General features: G+C 37.5%; 1 protein-coding gene across 1 annotated transcript in view; it reads right to left on the minus strand.

The window, feature by feature from the left end:
• LOC124553228 (zinc finger protein 3 homolog) overlaps positions 1-22,480 on the minus strand; it is a 198,795-nt gene that overhangs the window by 72,966 nt on the left and 103,349 nt on the right. Inside the window, exons 4-6 of the mRNA XM_047127118.1 lie at positions 20,999-21,070; positions 11,506-11,543; positions 1,893-2,566 (exon numbers count right to left, since the gene is read on the minus strand). Of these exons, the coding sequence (XP_046983074.1) occupies positions 1,893-2,566; positions 11,506-11,543; positions 20,999-21,070 (784 nt within the window). The remainder of the gene's footprint in view (positions 1-1,892; positions 2,567-11,505; positions 11,544-20,998; positions 21,071-22,480) is intronic.

The raw sequence follows: 22,480 nt of genomic DNA on the forward strand, positions 1-22,480 counted from the left end.
AGCAGATCAGAACCTAGCTGCTCTGTAAAGTGGGATAGATGGCAATCTATGGAGACAGGAGAAAATGCTTGAGCAAGCTCAAGAGTTTCAAGCTATTAAGCAGACACTGTTAACATGAGGCCCCAAGTTATATAACAGCTTTGTATTCCCATGTTGATCTAACAATGTTGTCAGTTACAATAGCAATACAAATAGGATAATCGAGATTGGACTGCATACCTATAAGAAAGTGTCACATGTTGGGATAAATGACATTTCTTTCAGACCAGGTCAATGGTTGTGCTCAGATATGTCATTATCCAGATGAATAGTTGTTTCATACATGCACCACACAACAGGTGCAGGAAGATGAAGGCAGTGTCATGCTATGGGGGACATTCATATGAGATGGCAAGAAAACAGCTGGTGATAACTGAAAGCACCATGACAGATGTGGAGAACATGAACATTATTGCAACCTTATCACTTAATGCTTGATGTATTTACAGAGAGTGAAAACCTCTTACAGCAGGATAACTGTCCAAATTACAAGGTGAGAATCACACTGCAATGGTTCGAGCAGCATGATGGTTCACACTGTTGTCCTTCCCACCCAGCTCACCTCAATAGATCATGATGAAATGAATCTGGGATGCTATTGCACACCAACTAGACAGCAACAAACCAATAGCCTACAATTAATGGGAAAGGTGTGAGGTGTGTGTAGACTTATAGTCCAATTTACAACTGAAAAACTAATGAAGAACTAATGAGTCCATACCATAGAGATGCACTGTTGTATTGCGGTCTGTAGGTGAATCAAAACGCTACTACGTAGATGATTGTAATTTTTCCCTTATCTCTGCATACTTGCCACCATCAGTTATTTCCTAATGGATGCAGATTATTGATCACACAAATAGCATTACTATTAAGGAGGCATACCTCAATAATATGTTTGCATAATCAAGAGATTTTTGTATCTTTGTCCATTCTTGAGATAAATATCGTACATTATGAATGTGTAATAAACATATTTCTGCTGTCGCCTGGGTAGTGGATACAGCTTCATGAAGATTGAAATGGCAGTTTCTTTCAAATAATCAGCAGTATGCTGGCACATTCTCCTGAAGAATATGGGGTCCTGATAACTGCACAGAACTTCTTCTCAAACGAGAAAAACATATATCTCAATGTACAAATTTCAGGTAGCCTGATCATTAAAGCATGGAGCATTTCCAACAAAAAATCACAATTGTGTGCTTCATATGTTGTATTTTGTATGTAACTTCTTTGACTGTGAAGCTGCGGAAAAGGGTTTGTCATATTTTTTGTGACCTCTCTGTAGCACATGCGAACAATTTTCATAAAACACGTGTGGTCTTCTATGAACATGTGTGGGTCTACAGACCTCAACAATACTTTGAGTGGTCTCTATGTAGTGTGTATTAATTTGTGCTTCCTGTGACTGCCCCAATGAGTAAAAGATTTTCCACAAATACTACATATGTAGGGTCTCTTTCCACTGTGTGTTAACTTGTGGGCCTTGAGATTACTCAATACATTAAATAGTTTACCACAAGTATCACATTTGTGGGGTCTCTCTCCTGTGTGTATTAAAATGTGGGTCTTGAGATGGCCCGAGTGAGTAAATGATTTTCCACAGACATCGCATTTGTGTGGTCTCTTTCCTGTGTGTATTAAAACATGGTTCTTGAGATGGCCCGACCGAGTAAATGATTTTCCACAGATACCGCATTTGTGTGGTCTCTGTCCAGTGTGTATTAATTCATGTTTCTTGAGATTGCCACTTTCAGTAAATGATTTCCCACAAACATCGCATTCGCGCGGTCTCTCTCCAGTGTGTATTAAACTGTGTTTCTTAAGATTGCATAACTGAGTAAACATTTTACCACAAACATCACATTTGTGATGTCTCTTTGCACTTTGCACAGTGTGGACATGAACATGGTCACGTTTACATAAAATTCCACAGTCATTACATCTTTCGAGTTTCTCTTCAGCTTCTTTCACAGTATGTGTATTACTTATGTCTTTAAGGGATTTTTTAAAAGTTTTCCTGGGTACCTTGCACGAAGGGTGCTCCTCGGTCTGTTCCACAATCCCTTCTTGTACACACTTGAAGGAGATATTGTTTTCATGATCACTGCATTCAAGTTTCTCACTGTTGGTAGCAGATAATGCTTGGTCACCCTCCCTCATTCTCAAATGTTCTTTCAAGCAGTCATCAGTGGGAAATACCTCACCACATGACTGACACACAAATGCAGGTGCCTGCACACCGTCAATGTGGATGAAAATATGCATTATGAGTCTGTATTTTGAAGGGAAGCTCTGTAGGCAGAAACTACAGTTAAACTTATGGAATTCCTTTTCCCTGATGCTAGAACTTAATCTTGTGCCACATAAGCCATCTTCTTGTAAAGTCTGTATTTTGGTATAGTTGTGAGACACACTGAAATCTGTTGACTTCTCTGCATATATCTCCAGCTTGTCATTGACTACTCCTTGATGTAACGTTTCTTGATATGAAATGTCACAGCTGTCACCAGCACTTTGAATGAAACTGAGGAAGGAGGAAAGACGTGTGAAATGTTGATTTACACAATACAAAATAATATTTCACCATCCACAAAATTGGGGCTTATAAACCAAAAGAAAAATGTATGGCCATCACAGATAACTTATTCAGTAAATGTAAGTGATTTAAAATTGTCATGAGATTCTACCAGAATGATATAATTTTCCTAATATGAAACATTTTTATAAAGCAAATGACCACAGGAAATTGAATAACGCCCTGTCTCATTCAGTGCTGACTAGGTTCCCTTATTCTCTAGTAGATTCTATTATTAAAAGTCTTCAGTGTTTTTAAAATACTGTTCTACAATCTTTTACACCAAATTATTACATTTATTAGAAATAATATCCTCTAGCTTTTGACATAAAAATATCCACCAAAAGAAAAAGGGAAACAAGAAATAAGAGTAATCTATGATTTTAAAATAAAAACCAATCACTCTCTCCATATTGGATTTTTCTGTGTTTTGGAGGACACTAGGCTTTGGGTAGAAATTCTTAAAACCACCAATGATCAATTTATTTCTGAAAGCAATAAAGCATGGCATTTTATTTGACACCAAATTAATCACAAACTACCACCAACATCACATTTCTTATTGGCTAGGTGGTATGGCCATCAACCATGTGGACAACACCTGTACATACATAAGAAGTAATGTCATGTCAATAAATGAAGGAACACATACATAAATTTCCACACTGATGAACAAATGTGAATGACACACACAACTTATTACAACATTACATATGTATTGTTAGCAGCACAGCTTACGTGTAGCCCTTTCTAATTGACATACTGTCTGGCAGGGAGGATGCCAATGAAGTTACAGCCTCCCATTCAAAATTATCTTTACAACTACTCAATATCTGGCCCCCTGGAGTTCCAAAACATCCTTGAGTGAATCAAACAAAGGTATCAATGGTGACATCAGCACGAATCATGTACAGTGAATCCTACCATAGTCTTCTGAGAGCAAGTAATTGCAGTAGGTGCATGGTCTTTCCATGTGACATCTGAGTCCAGTCATTCCACCTGCAGCTACCCCATTCCATCACAATGAAAATGGACATCTTTGAGCTTCCCAATGAGGTCAGTTAAGTGTGGATATGGCTATGGGTGGGTAGGAGCATCCACATACTCCTGTGCTATTATTCTATCCTGATTGCTGCGTTTGACTGTTTTGCTTTTTGATGGATATATGGTTTCAAGTAACCATTGACAGTGAGAAATTACAGTTTGCTTTCATCAAAAACTGAAACTTTGCAGCAGAAGATGGCTGTGCAAAGAAACATACTAAGAAATATTTCAGTCTTCAGTTTGGTCATACAGGTTAGCCTTAAAAGCTCTGAACAAAATGATCATGATCTCAATTGTGCTGCAGATTGTTGATTGCTGTTTTTTCAGATATACTGCAGATCACATAGTTGTGGTAAAGTTAGGACACGAGTTTGTTTCAATGCTAAAAAACCTGTCATCTGCCACATTTTAGTCATAGGTCACTAAAAATCAGCTGTGTTTGTGTGTTGACAATAACCAAGCAATGTAGCTGGTAGTGGATTTAGCAATATTGCAGTGGCAAGTGACACACATCAGCTATCAAGTAGTTTTAATCAGACTACAGTAAAAGTTATTTTCTATGTGATTAATAAAAACCTTTCCAGTTAATCACTACATTGCATAGAACAGTTATACACTGTGTCAATAATGGCATACACCAGAAAACTTTCTTTAAGAGAACCTGTCAGTAAAATGGGCTTCTGTCTAAAATCTCCAGACACTAATGTAGAATATTATATACCACTGACTACAGTACTGTATGCTGAATTTTTTTAAAAAGAAACACCTTTTCGGTATGCCCTATGTAGGTATATTACTTACACAGTTGCTTCCACATAGGCCATATTATAAGAGTAGATGCCCATTATCAAAGTGGCTGGAAAAACCTCCCACTATCAAAGCTCACAGGTGACAGATGGCAGGCACTGCCTTTGCCCAAACACTCCTATCAACACATATACAAGGAGGACACAGTCACAATTACACACTGTTCCAACATATTATCTGATTAGGGAAAGGCAGTGTATTCCAGTCATTCACATTGTGAGGATGGAGCAATATCCTTCAAATGTACACTGGATGTGAGTGCTCAGTTTCTTGGATTCTACAGACCAGGTATGGCACTTGCTGATAGAATTTTTCTTGTCATTTGGCTTACTGTTGGTGAGGGCCACCTTACGGTAATTATTGTGCAATGTATCATTTTCCCCTGGGTTCAGTAGAAGAGGCATGATTGCTTTCCCACATAAAGCTGAAATTTTACTACTAGTTCAGCTGTTATGTGGCACTACTTGAAAATAATAAGTCATATCTAGGTTTCTTGTGGCATTACATCAACACTGTCTGAGTTGCCACCTTTTCTCCCCTCTGGTGTTTAGGTTTGTTCCTGCCTGATACAGGAGTTTTATGGGCTATCACAACAATAATAAATCCTCCTCATTGCTACTCATATTTTTGTTGACCCAGATCACAAAAGAAACGATGCAGACAGCTGTTCTGTGCTAAATATTCACTGTAGACAAACAACATTGCAACTATCACCAAGCTTTGCAGATGGTGAAGACTGTGGGTTGACACTTACTTCCACAACAGGGCAAGTGCAGTGTGGTGAATCTACCTTGCAATAATCATAGTCTGGCAAGATGTAAGCAATTTTGAATATCAGCAGATGGTAAAACAATCCTGTGTTTGTTCTATGTGGTACCCACCTCAGTGACCACCTTTTGACATGAGTATATGTGTAGGATAAAATTATAATTAAGCAGGATTAGAGACTAGTTGTGAGCAAACAAATAACTGTGCTGAAGTAAATTTTAGCACTTGTATTTAGTAGACATAGTTCATCTCACAACCCACCAGTAGATGCTGGCATTACACCTGCATATTACTGACATTAATATCTCCTACAAATGAAATGGCTGGCAAAATTTTAGGACAATATTAGCAATGCTTCTTGCAAAGAGGATCTTAGCAAATCAAAACAATATCTATTGTTATCATTGAGTAACTCCCCTAAGAATTCATACAGCTAGTGTCTGATCTCAGTCCTCACTTAGCCTCACTTATGCCTCACACACAGTAAAAAAAAAAAAAAAGGTTGTCCATTCAGCAATCCTTACTCACAGTGGCAACCAGTCAGATACTGTGCCCTGACAGCATGGGAGTATCGAAACATTTACAGAGTGACTCACGTGAAATACTGTGACTGTCTACAAATAAAAAGTTTCATTTAATACACATGTGCTATCAAACTATGAATGTTCCATTGCAGTATAGGAGTAATTAAATCAATGATAAGCTTTTGTGTCATTACTACAATTGATTAGGGAGATGACAATTTTAGGGTTTTCACTGTGGAACTTGGTGGTTCCAACACAAAACCATCAATGTTTGCATCCAGGGGCTGAGTCCACTTGTGATTCATGGGATAGGGTATTTGTATCTGATGCTCTGGAAGCATCAAGTCTGATTATTTTGACAGTTGTTATTTCATTTATGTTTTTTCTCCAATGAGTATGGTGGTGGCTTTAAGTTTCAAATATTTTCTATCTTGTTCTGTTGGGATAGAGTAGAACATCAAGTAACACCCCCATCAGCTGCCACAACCCCCCAAGTACCCCCATCAAATGTGTTCTTGAAGACTTTGCTAGTGAAAGTTCCAACACTGAATATACCAAGATGTCACATTGGAACAACCTTCCCATAACAAAAGTGAGTGACATGCAGGTATCCTAGTCTATTGCTGGACAGTCATGGTTCAAGTTGGTACAACTGTTGCGACACTTATGTTCCTGATTCATATGCAGCTTTCTGGTATTTCTCATGGAGTTCTTGTCCCTTAAATGACACAGTACAACAAAGCTTGTGATATTTGGGACTTATGGCATCATCTCAAAGCTGATTACACGAGCAGTTACACATACTGTTAACCCTTATTAACTTGAGTTTAATATTATATATTTTAACTGCAGCTTACCATTTTAGTTATTCATAATTTTCCTCAAGTATGTGTTGCCTCATTTCTACCAGCCAATCCTAATTCCTGTGTAGCTTCCAAACAATAACTTATGATAACCAATAACTTACTAAAGTATGTAGTGAGAATATATGATATTAAGTGTACAATTAAAAAGTCTATCAGCATCTCCATGGCACAATGTCATGATTTCCTAATTTTGTGACTTTTTGGTAACAGCTAAATTATTTCACATGTTTCAGTTGTGTGGCACCCATTTACCATATGAAACATTTATCTTGGCAAAGTGAACTGACATGCATGCCTTAACAAAATAGACAAAGTACATAAAACTGCAATGGAAGGATATCTAGGGAGGGTCCACACACTAACATGTGGTTAATGAAGATGGATGGCAGGTCTTTCTAGCAGTAAAGGTACCAGCCACCACCATACCTACCATATGCTAGCTTGCAGGGTATCTATGTAGATGTAAATGCAGAATGGTTTGGATGATTATACAATTGGTCTTGTACCATTAGCCAACATGGCCTTGCTATGTTAGTACTGTGAACAGCTAAAAGCAAGGGGAACTACACCTGTTATAACCACATGCTGGTCTGCTGTATAGTTTAATGATCATGACATCCAACTTGGTAAAATATTCCAGTAGCAATATAGCCTCCCAATAAGATCTCTGGGAGGGGGCTATGCTCGTGGATATCATCATCAGGTGAAAGAAACAATATCGCTACAAGTCAGAGTGTGGAATATGAAGTCCCTTGATTGATTAGGTGAGTCAGAGAACATGAAATGAGAAATGGATAAGTTGAAGATTGATTTGGTGGGAATTAGTGTGGTGCATGGGAGGAAGAACAACATTTCTGGTCAGGTGAATACAGAGAAAAGAAGGGTAATGCACCAGTAGAAGTTATTACAAATAAGAATATAGAAATGTAGGTAAACTATAATGAACAGTATTGTTGACTCAGTTTCATAGCCAAGACAGATAAAAGGCAAAACTATCCACAACTGTACAGGCACATATAATTACTAGCTCTGTCAATTATAAAGAACTTAAAAGAATGTATCAGCTTGTACCTAGATAAAATTTTGAAGTAGTGCAAGGATTGCCAGCTAGCTTCAAACATTATGACTAAAAATAGTGTATTTCACAAAAAGGAGAAACATAGTATCCTATCACTACTCTCATATGTTCTTGTGTGTAGCAATATGTGGAGATACCAAACGGAATCATCACATTGGTTCAATTGTAGGTACAGCAGTCGGTCCATTGCTATGATACCACAGAATCCATTGCTAGGATACCGCAGAAATCCAATGCTTCCCAAACAACTGTGTGACTCACCTCAGAACATTGCTGAAGGGTGTGTGATGCTTATCATATAGGCCTAATCAGAGATATTAATCTCTTATTTCACAGTGCTTCGCAAGGAACAGGTTTAAATCTAGACACAGCAGTCACACTCATCTGTGAGCATTTACTAGGTGAAAAATGGTAAATGTTTACCATGGATATACACAGTAAATGCAGAATTGAATGTTTTCCTAAAAATGATTTTGCAACCTCATCAGTCCTGCCTTCCTACACAACAGGTCAAGTGGCTACTACAGTTCAAACACCAAAAAGGCATAGCTACAATTTGGGATGAGAACATCTTGTGACAGGAAAAAAAGAGCTTTACTGAGCACAAAGGAAGATCTGATTGTGCACTACAGACAGTATAGCAGAATATTCCACTATCACAGTTTGTTGTCTTCTGAAGTAGGTAGAGCTCTCTCTACCTTGCATAACATAATCAAGTCCAACGAGTTATTCATCTCTTGCTCTTACTTCCAGTCAGTATTGTGGTGGTTTACAGAATAAGAATACTAGGAAAATTATTAACACAAAGTTTAACTGTCCATCCAAACTCTGCCCCTTATATACCTACTGATAACATTTGTCCTGTAATTTCCCTCTAATTCTGTGATGACAATAGTTTCCTCCAATGATCTGAGCACAACGGATCAATATTCATTTTACTGTCATGGCCAGATAAATCACTATCAGTTTTGCTCCCAAATCAGCCAAATTTTCAATGTGTGCACTAAGTCCTTTTGGGGAATTGTACTGTGTTAGATTTCCCATATTCAGACATAGGGGATTCCAGGTGTCCTTCGTTACCTTCTCACAAGTCACAAAAGATGACTCACCAGTTAAGTCTTCATGGCCTTACTAAAGCTGACTACAGCTGCTTTATGAAATTTAAGAACATGATGGCGGCCTGTAAACTGTGAATACAACAAGCTTGTTTCCCAATCCACAATGCTGACACAGTAATCAAAGAGTTGTTCACACCAACATTCATTAATCTGAAGGGGCTGAAACTTGACTCCAGGTTTTGGGTATATAACCACTCACCCTTTCCTCTTACTTGTTCTACATGGTAGGACATTAGCCTGTACCCATCACATTGAATTTGTATGACTTCCAAGTCATTTTCAATTACAATAGTTAGCACTATACAGCTGCTGACACCTCACCTGCACTTCTGTATAAAAGAAGTACACTCTTTTATTAAAGAACAGACACACAAACCAGCTGTTTTATAGAATGTGTTACTAACGTAACTGCTTTGTAATATTTATACTTATCAATAATAATGAACCAGCATGTATATTTCAAACATCAGGCTTAACATGAACTCACTTAAGGCGGACCCTTGGTTAACACCAGCAGAGTATCAGTACTGGCAGTGATGTACATGATATTGTACAATGTTTTACTGGTTAACAAATTTCCGTCAGCATGAATTACAAACTGTGTTTTAGTCTGTAGCACCATTACATTTTTCATTAAACCTGAATTGTCAATGTTTTTCTTTTTTCCCAATGTTTCTCTAGCTGACCTTTGTGCATAACATTGCTCAACAATCACCATCAACAAGGAAAACAATTGTGACACAAACAGTGTGAAAAACTAGATTCCATCAACAGTGCAATTCCATGGTGAGATGTGCTTTTATATTCTTTAAATAGAGCCAGTAGTAGTAACTTTGAGTTCCAAGAAGTGAAAGGGTTGTCATGCTGTAGGAAGCACAAGCATAGATAAGCAAGTGAAAGTAAAAATTCTGCAGGAAGCTGAATATGGTGTATTGAAAAACAGCACAATTGGAAGAAGGTTTAGACTCAGCAAATCTACATTATCTACACTACTTAAATGAAATGTTCTTAATTCTGCTGCTCTGTGTTCCAGGTGCTTCCTGAAGTGACTTCACAGTGTTATACAGGGTGTTACAAAAAGGTACAGCCAAACTTTGAGGGAACATTCCTCACACACAAATAAAGAAAAGATGTTTTGTGGACATGTGTCCAGAAACGCTTAATTTCCATGTTAGAGCTCATTTTAGTTTCGTCCACCTACGCTCAATGGAGCATGTTATCATCATTTCTTATGGGATACTCTACCTGTGCTGCTAGAACATGTGCCTTTACAAGTACGACAAAACATGTGGTTCATGTACGATGGAGCTCCTGCACATTTCATTGGAAGTGTTTGTATGCTTCTCAACAACAGATTCGGTGACTGATGGATTGGTAGAGGCGGACCAATTCCATGACCTCCACCCTCTCCTGACCTCAACCCTCTTGGCTTTCATTTATGGGGGCATTTGAAAGCTCTTGTCTACGCAACCTCGGTACCAAATGCAGAGACTCTCCGTGTTCGTATTGTGGACGGCTGTGAAACAATACGCCATTCTCCAGGGCTGCATCAGCGCATTAGAGATTCCATGCGACGGAGGGTGGATACGTGTATCCTTGCTAACGGAGGACATTTTGAACATTTCCTGTAACAAAGTGTTTGAAGTCACGCTTGTACATTTTGTTGTTGTGTGTTTCCATTTCATGATTAATGTGATTTGAAGAGAAGTAATAAAATGAGCACTAACATGGAAAGTAAGCATTTCCAGACATGTCCACATAACACATTCTCTTACTTTGTGTATGAGGAATGTTTCATGAAAGTTTGGCCATACCTTTTTGCAACACCCTGTATATGAAGATGCTGAATTTTTACTTTTACAGTGCTTCAGCTACATGTGCACCTGCAATGTACCTGTAAGTGGAAATCTAATTCAGTGAACAACAAATTAGACTGCAGAAAATTTAGACATTCAAAACAGACTTCAATTGTTTTGTTTGTTGGCTGTGTAAGTTCCAAAATAGAAGCCTAATTTCATGCTCAGTGATAGTAAATGAAATGAATAAAGTTGATGAAGAAGGGGCAAACATTGGTTGCATGAATTTGACCAAGGGAGAAAAGTTTCCTGTATCTTATGCCAGCAATGTGGACAAAACTAGTATTTACTTACAACTTCTGCCAAGTCAAACCCACAAAACAAAAGGTGACATGTGGCATCGTGGGGCCAGCAGTAAACAACATTCTTGGGTGATCAGTAAATCTGAGAAACTGTTATGTTTTAAGAACATAAAATTAATGCTTCACCTTGCATCTACTCTCATTATTGGAAAGCTTGGATTGACAGTTAATCACAAATGGCTTTTTTGTTCCGTTTGTGCAGTTATTGCAAACCACTGTTATAAATGGGACTGATGTACCTTGTAATATCTGTAAGCATCTTTTTAATTTTCTGCAATAACAGAATACTACATATAGTAGTGTTTTCTCTGATAACATGCATAATGTTGCTGTAGTCAGTATACATTGTTTGTATATACTGCAAATGGTTAATATATAGAAAAAATAGAACTCCAAAAACAGAACTATTTGAAAATAACTTATGGTATTTTGGTCCCTAGGGGTTATTGTTTGTTTTCCTTTCACATGGAGTAACTAAAAATTTATACTGCTCGAAAAATTCTGCAGTGAATAATACAAACGTACCTTAAACTATCAGATGCTTTTCTTATTGAGGCTGCCACCTGAAATAGTACAAAGAATTACTGGTGATTTAAAACTGATGAAACAGTAAATAAATAAAATTGTATTAACACCCACTAACATCTGAATGTTCCAAACAATACTTTGAAGTAGTATTATCAAAAAGAGACACTACATAAATGTAGCAATTATGGAAGAAAATTATAGGTAAAAATTAACACTTCATTTCAGCACTTTCTTTTTAGCTGTGTAAGTAACTATAGAAACATTGATTTATTTGAAAACAAATTTCCTACTTGATACTTCAAAATTAAATGCCTGAAATACCTTTCACCTCTCGGGCACATACAGTTGGGCAAAGTACCAGAGAAAAATGTAAAAAATCGTCTGATTTTTATTGATGAAACTGGCAAAGAAAAGAACTGAAGAAATATCTATCTGAACTGCTATTAAACGTATTTTTTTTTCACAACTGCAGCATTCAATATTATACCATTCTCTTGAGATAGCTCACTGCATGGAACATCAAAGTCATTAAATGTCCCATCAGTTTCATCCACAGAGGAAATTCAGGAGTACAGCTCGAGATGAAAGCTATAGGAATTATTACATGAAGTGGTGTTATTTTATAGGCATATGAAAGACAAAGAATTGTGTAGTACCATAAATAGGAAATAAACAACATGGTCACAATGAGGACAGTGTTCTCTCCAAATGAAAGAATGTGCTTTCATACATTTCACAGCAGGCGGTGGATTAATACAACTGCAGATAAATTCAGGTGGCCAATTATAAACAGCCAGTATACAATGAATAAATATGAAGAAGCAATCAGAATGTGGACAGCTACAATAGCACTAAAACAAGTTTGTTACTGGAGCCTAGCAGAAAACCTTTAACATAAAGGATAATCCTGAAATGCAGTCAGCAAACCCGAAGATGATCACCTAATGAGAACTGTGTCAGATTAAGCAAACTATTTCACAATAACAAGAAAGACTGAGTCATCTCTCATCTCTCACAGTAAGTTGAATTAAGGTAACTATATTAATTAATTGATTGATTTTTAAAAAAATAACTGCATTGAAAATGAGTTATAACAAAGACTAGGATAATGTATTGTGAATTGGAAAAAGAAACCATTTCTTGGTGGTGGTCATGATTTGTTATTCAAATTATGTAATTTAATGAAGCAACACTTTCATGTTATTAATGAGGAATATAATCAGTACAGCAAGGAACTTCACAAGACATGAAATTTTGACATAAATAGAAATAACAGAAGGTTTTGAGATAGATGCAAAGGAAACTATCCAGAGAAAAAAATCATTTTTCACCAGGATGGAGCATCACCACACTGGCACCTGCATGAAAGATCACTTCTTAACAATAAGCTGCCTTATTGATGTATCAGCCATAAGGGGCATACACATCTCACATTCATTCACCTGCCGACCATGAATTTTGTTTGATCTCACATTATGTCATTTTTTTGTCGGGGTTTGTGGAAGGCTCCATCTATTTGCCTTGCCATGCAGTAACTTAAGGTTCACTAAATACAAAAAAATAACTTTGAGCACAAGAACTGCAAATGTGTTTCAATAAGTATGGGACAAGTCTATTGCCTCAATGTTTGTTGCGTGTCCAGTTGAAGGAATAGTGAACTTTTGTCAAAAGTGAATGAAAACACGGAACTTAAACCAAATTGTGGAAAGTACCCCATTACACATGCATGCATATAGAAGATGTACTCATGATAAATTGAATGGTTCTTCTGCAAATAAAAGCTTTATAGCTATACATCTGAAAATAAAGTTATCCTACATTTGTATCTTTATTCGTGTCCAGGATATAACCTTTTAGGAACCTACACATGTTCTAGTTACACAGCTATCACTTCCCTTTCAGTAAAATAGGGTAATCTTACTCTGTTTTCTTGTGCTAAATTTATTTCTTCATTTTTTTTATTTCATTCATAAATTTAATTTCTCTTTCAGTGTGAAATCATACTGTAGCCTATATCCTGGTCAGAGAGAGGGTGGGAAGGTTGGTTAGTTATTCATTCATTCATTCACTCATTCTTGGATCTACTCATTTTATTCCACAAACCATATTGTCTAGAGGGTTGCAGAATGTGACGCATAGCATATTAAAAAGCAGAAGCTGCTACTGCAGATTACTTCTGTGAAGTCTACTGACAATCAGCTACCTATGACTATTGCTAATCTCCTCACACTGATAATTATGGGAGATGTTTCCAGATTACATTATTATCATCATTACTATTTCATACATTAACTCTTAAGAGATGTGTCTAAATTTAAAATTTTTTTTTCCTATTCCTACATCCTTCCCCATTTCTTTACATACACAATGTGGATACTTTTGATCAAATACCCCCAAAAACATCGGTTTTTCATATGAGGTGCATTGTGCTGTTACCTACTGCTAGGTACTCCATATCAGTGAACTCTGTAGTCATCAGACATCATGAGAGAGCAGAATGGGGCACTCTGCAGAACCCACAGACTTCTAACTTGGTCAGGTGGTTGGGCATCACTTATTTCATATGTCTGTATGTCAGATTTCCACACTCCTAAACGTACTTAGGTCCACTGTTTCCGACGTGATAGTGAAGTGGAAACGTGGAGGGACACATAGAGCACACAATAGTACAGGCTGATCTCGTTTGTTGACTTACAGAAACTGCTGGCAGTTGGAGGGGGCCGTAATGTGTAACCGGCAGACATTTATACAGACCATCACACAGGAATTCCAGACGTCGTCATTATTCACTGCAGGTATTATGATTGTTAGGTGGGCAGTGAGAAACCTTATATTTCACCGTCGAGCACCTGATCATAAGCCACACATGACGCAGGTAAATGCCGAACGATGCCTTGCCTGTTGTAAGGAGCGAAACCATTGCACAATTGAACAGTGGAAAATTGTTCTGTGGAATGAAGAATCACAGTACACGATGTGGTGACCTAATGGCAGGATGTGGGTACGGCAAATACCTGGTGAACATCATCTGCCAGTGTGTGTAATGCCAACAATAAAATTCGGAGGTGATTCTGGTGTTATGGTGTCAATGTTTTTCATGGAGGGGGTTTTCACCCCTTGTTGTTTTGTGTGGCGCTATCACAGCACAGGTCTATATTGATGTTTTAAGCACCTTCTTGTTTCCCACTGTTGAAGACCAATTTTGGGATGGCAATTGCAGCTGTCAACACAATTGAGCACCTGTTCATAATGCACGGCCAATGGCGGAGTGGTTACACGACAATAACATCCCTGTAACGGACTGGCCTGCACAGAGACCTGACCTGAATCCTTTAGAATACCTCTGGGATGTTTTGGAAAGCTGACTTCATGCCAGGCATCACCGACTGACATCGATGCCTCTCCTCAGTGCAACACCTGTTAAGAATCGGCTGCCATTCCGCAAGAAACATTCCAGCACCTGATTGAACGTATGCTTGCGAGAATGAAACCTGTCACCATGGGTAAGGATGGGCCAACACTATATTCAATTCCAGCATTACTGATGGAGGGCGCCACGAATTTTTAAGCCATTTTTCAGGCAGCTGTCTGGACACTTTTGATCACATAGTGTATGTCCTCTGTGGTCTCTCTTGTGGTCTTCCAAATATTTATATCCATTTCTGTTTTCCATGTGTTGCTGTTTAAGTATGTTTCATGGTCTGTCTTGACTCTCTTTCGATTTATTATGTTATCTTGTGAGAGTCCAACTACTTCTGTACCGATGACCAATTTTGAATTGCTTTTGCTAGTGCTTGCTACCTCAGAGCTCTGCCTTGTGAGCCTGTCGACGGTCATCCTGTGATGCATCCACAAAATTTTATCACTTTTTATCTAAAGCTGTCTCTTATTGTTTCTGTCTGTCTATAAATCTCTCTAAAGGGACTCCATATCCAAATTCGTTCACCGAAAACTGGTCCAAATATTTTCCTGAGAATTTTTCTTTCCTGCTTCTCAATCAGTCATTTTTGTTTGACCATGAATCACATTACTTTCTGCAGCAAAGAGTTATTCCAGTAGTAGTTTCAAAATAGATTTTTTTGTTATAATGACTCCATATCAGCTGACAAGCTTTTGAGCCAGAAACTCCTGAAGTTAGGTTTGACAATAAGCAAGGATCTCAGTTTTGAAAGACTGAAGATTTTGAGCAGTGTGATTCCAAGACTTCAGCTGCAAAACATGTGGACAAACGATGGCAGGATAATGGTGAAGAACTAAAATAGGAATGATCAGTCTGCAATGCACATCAACTGGAGTGTCTGGACTTTAGAAGCTAAAAAATTTGCCCAAATTTTGTGTGTTCACTTTCAGGTTTTTATTTTGCAAAGAAACAATTTGTTTTACTAATATTATATTTGAAAGAGTTTTCCCTCTTATTTTTATCTGTTTGTCTAGGATTATTTTTAGTACTAATTTTCTGCTCAATTCTCGTAACTCCAATACCAATACTATTCATTAATTCACTATTACTTCAATATGCTCACAAGGCTCTGATTCAGATGATAAATTATTGAAGTAGAAATAAGACTGTAAATTATCGTCATATTACTGTGGTTACTCATCATTAGGACCAACAATAAGACAGCAGTCTGTCATTCCATTTATCTTGCTTTCAGTATTGTTGTGCATAGATTATTCTAGCTCTGTTCAGGAACTTTCTCTTCGTGTCTTCAGTTGACCATTCACTGACCAGTGCAAAGCATGGTGGCCTTGGCCACAAAACCTCCCTCCTCCTGGAGATATCTCTCACTTTCACTTCAAGGAACCTTGCTCCCCTACCATAATGCACTCTGGTATGCTTTGTTCTCATAACCTCACTGGCCTAAAGTCCTACTATCTAGTATCTTCATGAGCCTTGTAGCTAAATGCACTAAACTTCATACTGCACACACAAATGTTCGATCTCTGCAACCTCATCGTAACAAAGTCTGTCACATATTTCAAGAAATGGACCTACATCTGATACTTCTGTCAGAGATGTGGCTCCAACCAAGTATGTCCACAAGTTCTGTAAATTGGGAAGACTACATCTTTTTAAGACACAACAGATGTAACTGACAACTGGGTGGAGTAGGGGCATACACATGCTCTGATTTATCATATAATATACTTACACACATCCAACAATCATGAAGATACACAAGAGGAATATGTTCATAGAGATCACATCCATTAACAGAAAGTCACCAATGTGTGTCCTCTACAAACGTCCTGAAGTACCCAGGTTTGGCTGCTTTAACTTGCTCTTTGAACTGACATGGGAGCATATAATTATGCTCCACCCAGATCTTCCTCTTTTCTCAAAATTCTTACAAGGTGAAGGCTTCTTAAATTTCCTTTCCATGGAACTCACTATAGCAGAAAGCTATCTTGTGCATTTATAAATCATTTTTATACCTGCCACTACTATTGTTGTCATTACTACTGTTACCACCACCAAATTAGTGGCAACAGCTGTAATCCTACTAGTACTGTCATTATTAACTTTATTAGATCATAGTCAGTATTACTTACATTGCCACTTAAGACACTCATATCATTTCAATACTATTTGTCATATTAAAATTGTTGTTTCTTAGGTAACTATGATGTATGTGGGAAACCCTGGTCCAATGCAAAAGAGACCTGATGGGCCTTGTCAGAATAGGATAAATAAATAAATATGTCTTGGTGATTGGATGATCTCTCCTGGATATTTAATGTATCTTGTGACACTTCCTCATACCAAGTTATAATGGAGAGACTATCTGTAGGCTTCCTGTCCATTACTGAGTTTTCTCACAGATGATTTGTAGACTAGTTTTCTTTGACATTTTGTGAAGCTTCTCCAGGACAAGTTTTGCTTCTATACAGTATCTTAGAATAGTCAGTGTCTACATAAGCCATACACATGTTAATTCTCTGCTCTTTTTTAATTTCGATTTGGATTCCCTTATCTCCTTCCCCTATGTCTTCATAACTTTTTTCAGAATTATTTTAAATTGGAGTGGATCATGGATCTCTGGCTGCACACTGTTGTGCATTTCAAATACTTCTGAAATTTCTCCAATCAGTTTAATGTCTAGTGTTGTACCCATTTATGTCTATTGGATAAATGCCACTGTTTTCCTGTCAATTTTGGATTCCTCTGACATACTGAATCAAGTCTTTTTCTGTCAAATCATAAGCCATTCTGACACTTGGCATAAGTTGCCACAGTATTTACACATCGTCATCTTTGCAAAATTGACTTTGGTTCCCATATCTGTTCTCTACACAATTGCGTTTGCAAAATCGTGCCTTATACTCTCCTGTTAATAGGCCTACTTGTTCATCCAGTTGCCTTCACAGAGCTTTTTAAGGAATTTTAGACATAACTGGATGCAGTGAAATTCCCTGTAATTATTCAGACTGGTTTTATCTCATTTTTATGAAGAGGATCAATTTATGCTCATTTCCACTCTTCAGTAATTTTTTCACTTTTACAAATGTTTAACATAATTCCGCCAGTTGTTTGTGTGAGATTATTGTTGCTCAGTATCCGTATCTCCATACTACTTCTATGAGTTTCTGTCTTGTGCACATGACTTGTTATTTAGCAAAGTACTGATTTCCTTCAGTTCCTCAACAGATGATTTTTAATCAGAATTGTTTTGTTTCCAAAACTCATTGTTCTTTCAGAGGCACACAGTCGAGAACTGAGCGAAAGTAATAGACAAAAATTGTTATTTTTATGTTTGTTTCAAGTGACCCAGTTTACACTTTTTTATAGCCTTGAACATTTGTTTGTATAATTTCAAGAATTCCTGTCATTTTCTGGGGTTTGTTACCATTTAAAGTTTCCAATGCTTTTTCCCTCGCATCTACTTGACCCTGATCATAGGCAATGTTCCACTACCTGTGTTCTCTCTTCCTTTGTGGTTAGCATAATCTGGTTTTCAGTATGTCTGCAAGTTTCTTGCAATTCATGGTATATGAATGAATAATTTGTTGAAAAATGGATTAATGATGAGTGATTTATTCATGTGTGTTTCTTTCCTGACAGGTTGAAATATAGTGTTTGTATGCAAGAGACGCTGAAGTGACTACAAAATTCCTCTCTTGTTCTTACACTGAGAATTTTTGTATCCTTACTGGTTGTAACAACAGGGTCTATCTGAAACTCACGTAAAGCGAAGTTCAGAAAATTCGATTTTTGTAGCTTCCTTGCAGGTTTAAATTGTGTGGTAGTGATTTTGATCTCATTTTCCCAGCTTTATCTCACCATTTTCATATATTCTCTTTTGAACTCCGGTTTTCCCAAATTTTTTTGTTGGAACATACGCATGCTTGACAATGTGACATCCCACCAGTCAGACACTGAAGCAATTCAGTGGCATGCTTCTAGATTTGCTACTATTAGCTTTGATAGCACACATATGTTATGGATATGGTTCAGGTACTCAAACAGGAATCCTTGGAGGGCAGATGACATTCTTTTTGAGTCAATGTTGAGAAAATTTTGGGAACTGGCATTTGAGGCATACTGCAGATGTAAATGTTGATCAGTGTGTACTGTAAAGGAAACATAATGAAAGTTTGTGTGTCTGATTCGTACACTAATATTTGCCTATAATATAATGCATCAAACTTTGTGTATCCTCTGTAACTGTCAGAGATAGACAGAGCTATATTTTTCTGTTTACTGTTTTTTCATCTAGTATCTTTTGTTACTTCTGAAATCATCTGTTTGTGTATACTGAAACAGAAAACTACTAATAGGATTTAGTGATTGTAATATTCTAGAAGTCAGAGTTTAGATATGTACCAATAAATTGTGAGTTTTGACATAACAATGGGAAGACATCAATTATGTAGGGTTGCTGTTGGGTAGTATACAGTCATCGATGGTGAACTTGTAAACATAGACAAATACTTTTTCCTGGTGCACTGTGGATTGTAAAGATAGTGGACAAAATGGAATTATGCATTCCAGATTAATTTTCCCCACAATACCACGAAGGCAGCAACATCGAAATGATGCAGAGGCACGTTTACTAATGGAAGATTTTATGAAGCAGAATGCCAACAACTGAGTTAACAGTCCAAGGTGTCGATCTACCTCTTATTGTGAACTGACGTAATGTGGGAAAATATCAGAGCAGTGACAGTAAAGGAACACATTTGCTAAATGAATTGATTTCAATATTGAACACATCCTCCAAAGTGAATACCATATGCAAAAACTACTATGCCTGTGCCCCATAGAAAATTATTATTACACCATGCATATACAACAGAATGAAGCCTAACAAACAAATGCTTAATTTGGGAAGAGAAAATGTGATGCAGGAACCAGTTATGCTAGATTCACTCTTTTTTTATATACCATATCCACTGTCCCTAGTATGATCATTTTTTTCCTTGACTGGTACGCTTGCACAATCACCAGACAATGTGCCTGAGGGTCCCTTACAGACACCACAAAGGCAAGAGAAATTAGGGCTTGTATGGAGGCAACGGGACAGTTGCCTTTTCCTCGTTCTGCTTGTAAACAGGAAAGGGAAGGAAATGACTAACAGTGGTGGAACATACCCACCGCCATGCACTGTATAGTGTCTTGCATAGTAAGTCTTTGGATTTAGGTTTTTCAGTACTCTACCTTATATTCCCCAATATTAGTTATGTCTTATTCCTGTGAGACGTTTATGAATCTAACCATCCACTTTCTCTTACGCAAGGTGGACAAAATTAATACCACAACATTTTATTTACTGGATTAAATTTTATGCTTCATACAAGCAGACCTTATCAAAGCTGTAAGTTGCGCCAAGAAGATAATTTATTTGAATCTGCTGTGACTTCTACGGTAAGGTAATACACGGATTTATCTGCATAGGTTCTAGAGTTTTTCTGTGACTGACAAATCTATAAGTAATTCAACACCTACGATTGAGGTAGCCATACTGTAACTATTCTAAGATCAATGTAGCAAGGGTGATCTATCACATACAAATAGTATCACACTTCATACCTTTGGCACCTTTGAAAATTTTTGGTTCAAACTGACAAATATCAATGATTCACTGAAGAGATCAATCATGTACAATGTATTCTTCTGCAATCCATGCATCATAAGTTACTGAAAGGAAGAATATTTTTCAAATGATCTGCACTCTCGTGGTTTAAACTTACACAAAATGTTTAACATCCAGAAGGGTCACTGAAAATATGGTTAAAAACATTGTTACAAATTCTGTTCAGCTTCTATTCAGAACAATAATCAAATAACAGTTGCTAATCCACATCAAGTGGAATAGTTCAACAGTAGTGTAAAATTATTAATTGCATTTATCTCAAGAAAAGTCATAACATGTGCCTGTCTCACAGTAATGCATTCCTTACATTAAGCAATTACACAAATACATTTTTACCACCCTACATGCAATAAATCAGAGATGCAAATGCTTACTGCATTCTCAGTTTTACACACCTCCAAATTTAGTTCAGGATCCTCCTTGATAAAATCATTTGGATGAGAGATTCCCAAGTTATCTTCAAGACACTGAAAGAAAGAAAAAACTCTCAGTTAAAAATGCTTATACTCTTCTGTACTTATGACATGGCTCTCAATACTTTTTTTTATAAATATGATACACGTTTTCAGAGATTTGTATCATGTATACACAAAAAATTTAAAAAATATATATTTTAATGAGCAGCTATTCTGCCAACATGCATCTCCATAATTTCACACTGTGCCATACTGCACTAATTTTACACATAATCAGTCATTACATAGCGTACTTCACGGTGCTTACTGAGCCCTATCCTTCCTTTGGTAACCTGACAGTTTGCCCGTAGCAAGAAGAAGAGAGTATGCTTACTCCCTGTGCATTAACATAGTAGGATTGGAAAGGCTGTGAGCCCGAGAACTACAATGAAATGAATACCCCCTAGCTCCATACAGGCATTGATATAAGTCAACAGGGACAGCTGAAAATATGTGCCCTGATCAGGACTTGAACCTAGGATATCCTGCATACATGGCAGATGCTCTACCAATCTGTGCCACCAAGGACACAAATGATAGTGTGACTGAAGGGACTTATCTCTGGCATGCCTACCACAAGACCCACATTCCCAACCTATTGTCCCACACTATATTCATAGTGCCCCTACCCACTATACTCATTACTTGGCTTTTTGCCAGTTCCTGTAAGACTTCGGGCACTGTTTGTGCATCCACACAGAAGAAGATGGTCGAATAGCTAGTTAGCCCTTTCGGACATGTCTGCAAGAACAGGTACCATCTTCATATACCCAAGAACTACGAGTAGCACTGTCACTTGAGACTCAAGCTGACATGTAATCGGGTGGCATTTGTTGCTTCTGCCTCAACTTATTTTGAGAGTTTGTTTACGGACTTTTGAGTGAATGGTTAAGAGTTGAAGGCTGTGATTATAAAGAGGTGTTGAGAGTTATAGTTACTGGTATTTATAGAAGAAAACGAACAAAACATGTCCACGCTTTTCGATCCAGTGAACCGATGTGGCTGAAGAGAAACTGAAGGTAAATATTTTGTAGCTCTCCAAAAATTTTCAAAATGGTTGACAGGAATTCCTTGGAAAGACAATTTGACTCCGAGTTGTTTTGTGTGTGATTCACATTTCAGTGAGGAACAACAAACGTTTATCGTCAGTAAATAAGTTGAAATTGTAAGGCAAGTACGGTCTTTTAAAACCAGAGCGGCTCAGTGGTTCCTCGTGTATTTCCCAGTTTACTGAAATATCTGTCGAAAATATTACACAAAAGAAAATCGTCCGTCACGCACTCGCTAAAGGGAAGCTGTGGAAGGAAGACAGTAAACAAGCTGCAGTTTCAATGTCTGCCAGTGCTTCCTCTGCTAAAGGAAATGTAGGGTGCAGATCAGTACTGAACGGAGTAGTAATCACATGAAAACAATGTTGATGTG

Source organism: Schistocerca americana, chromosome 11 (genome assembly GCF_021461395.2).
Source record: "Schistocerca americana isolate TAMUIC-IGC-003095 chromosome 11, iqSchAmer2.1, whole genome shotgun sequence".
NCBI lineage: Eukaryota > Metazoa > Arthropoda > Insecta > Orthoptera > Acrididae > Schistocerca > Schistocerca americana.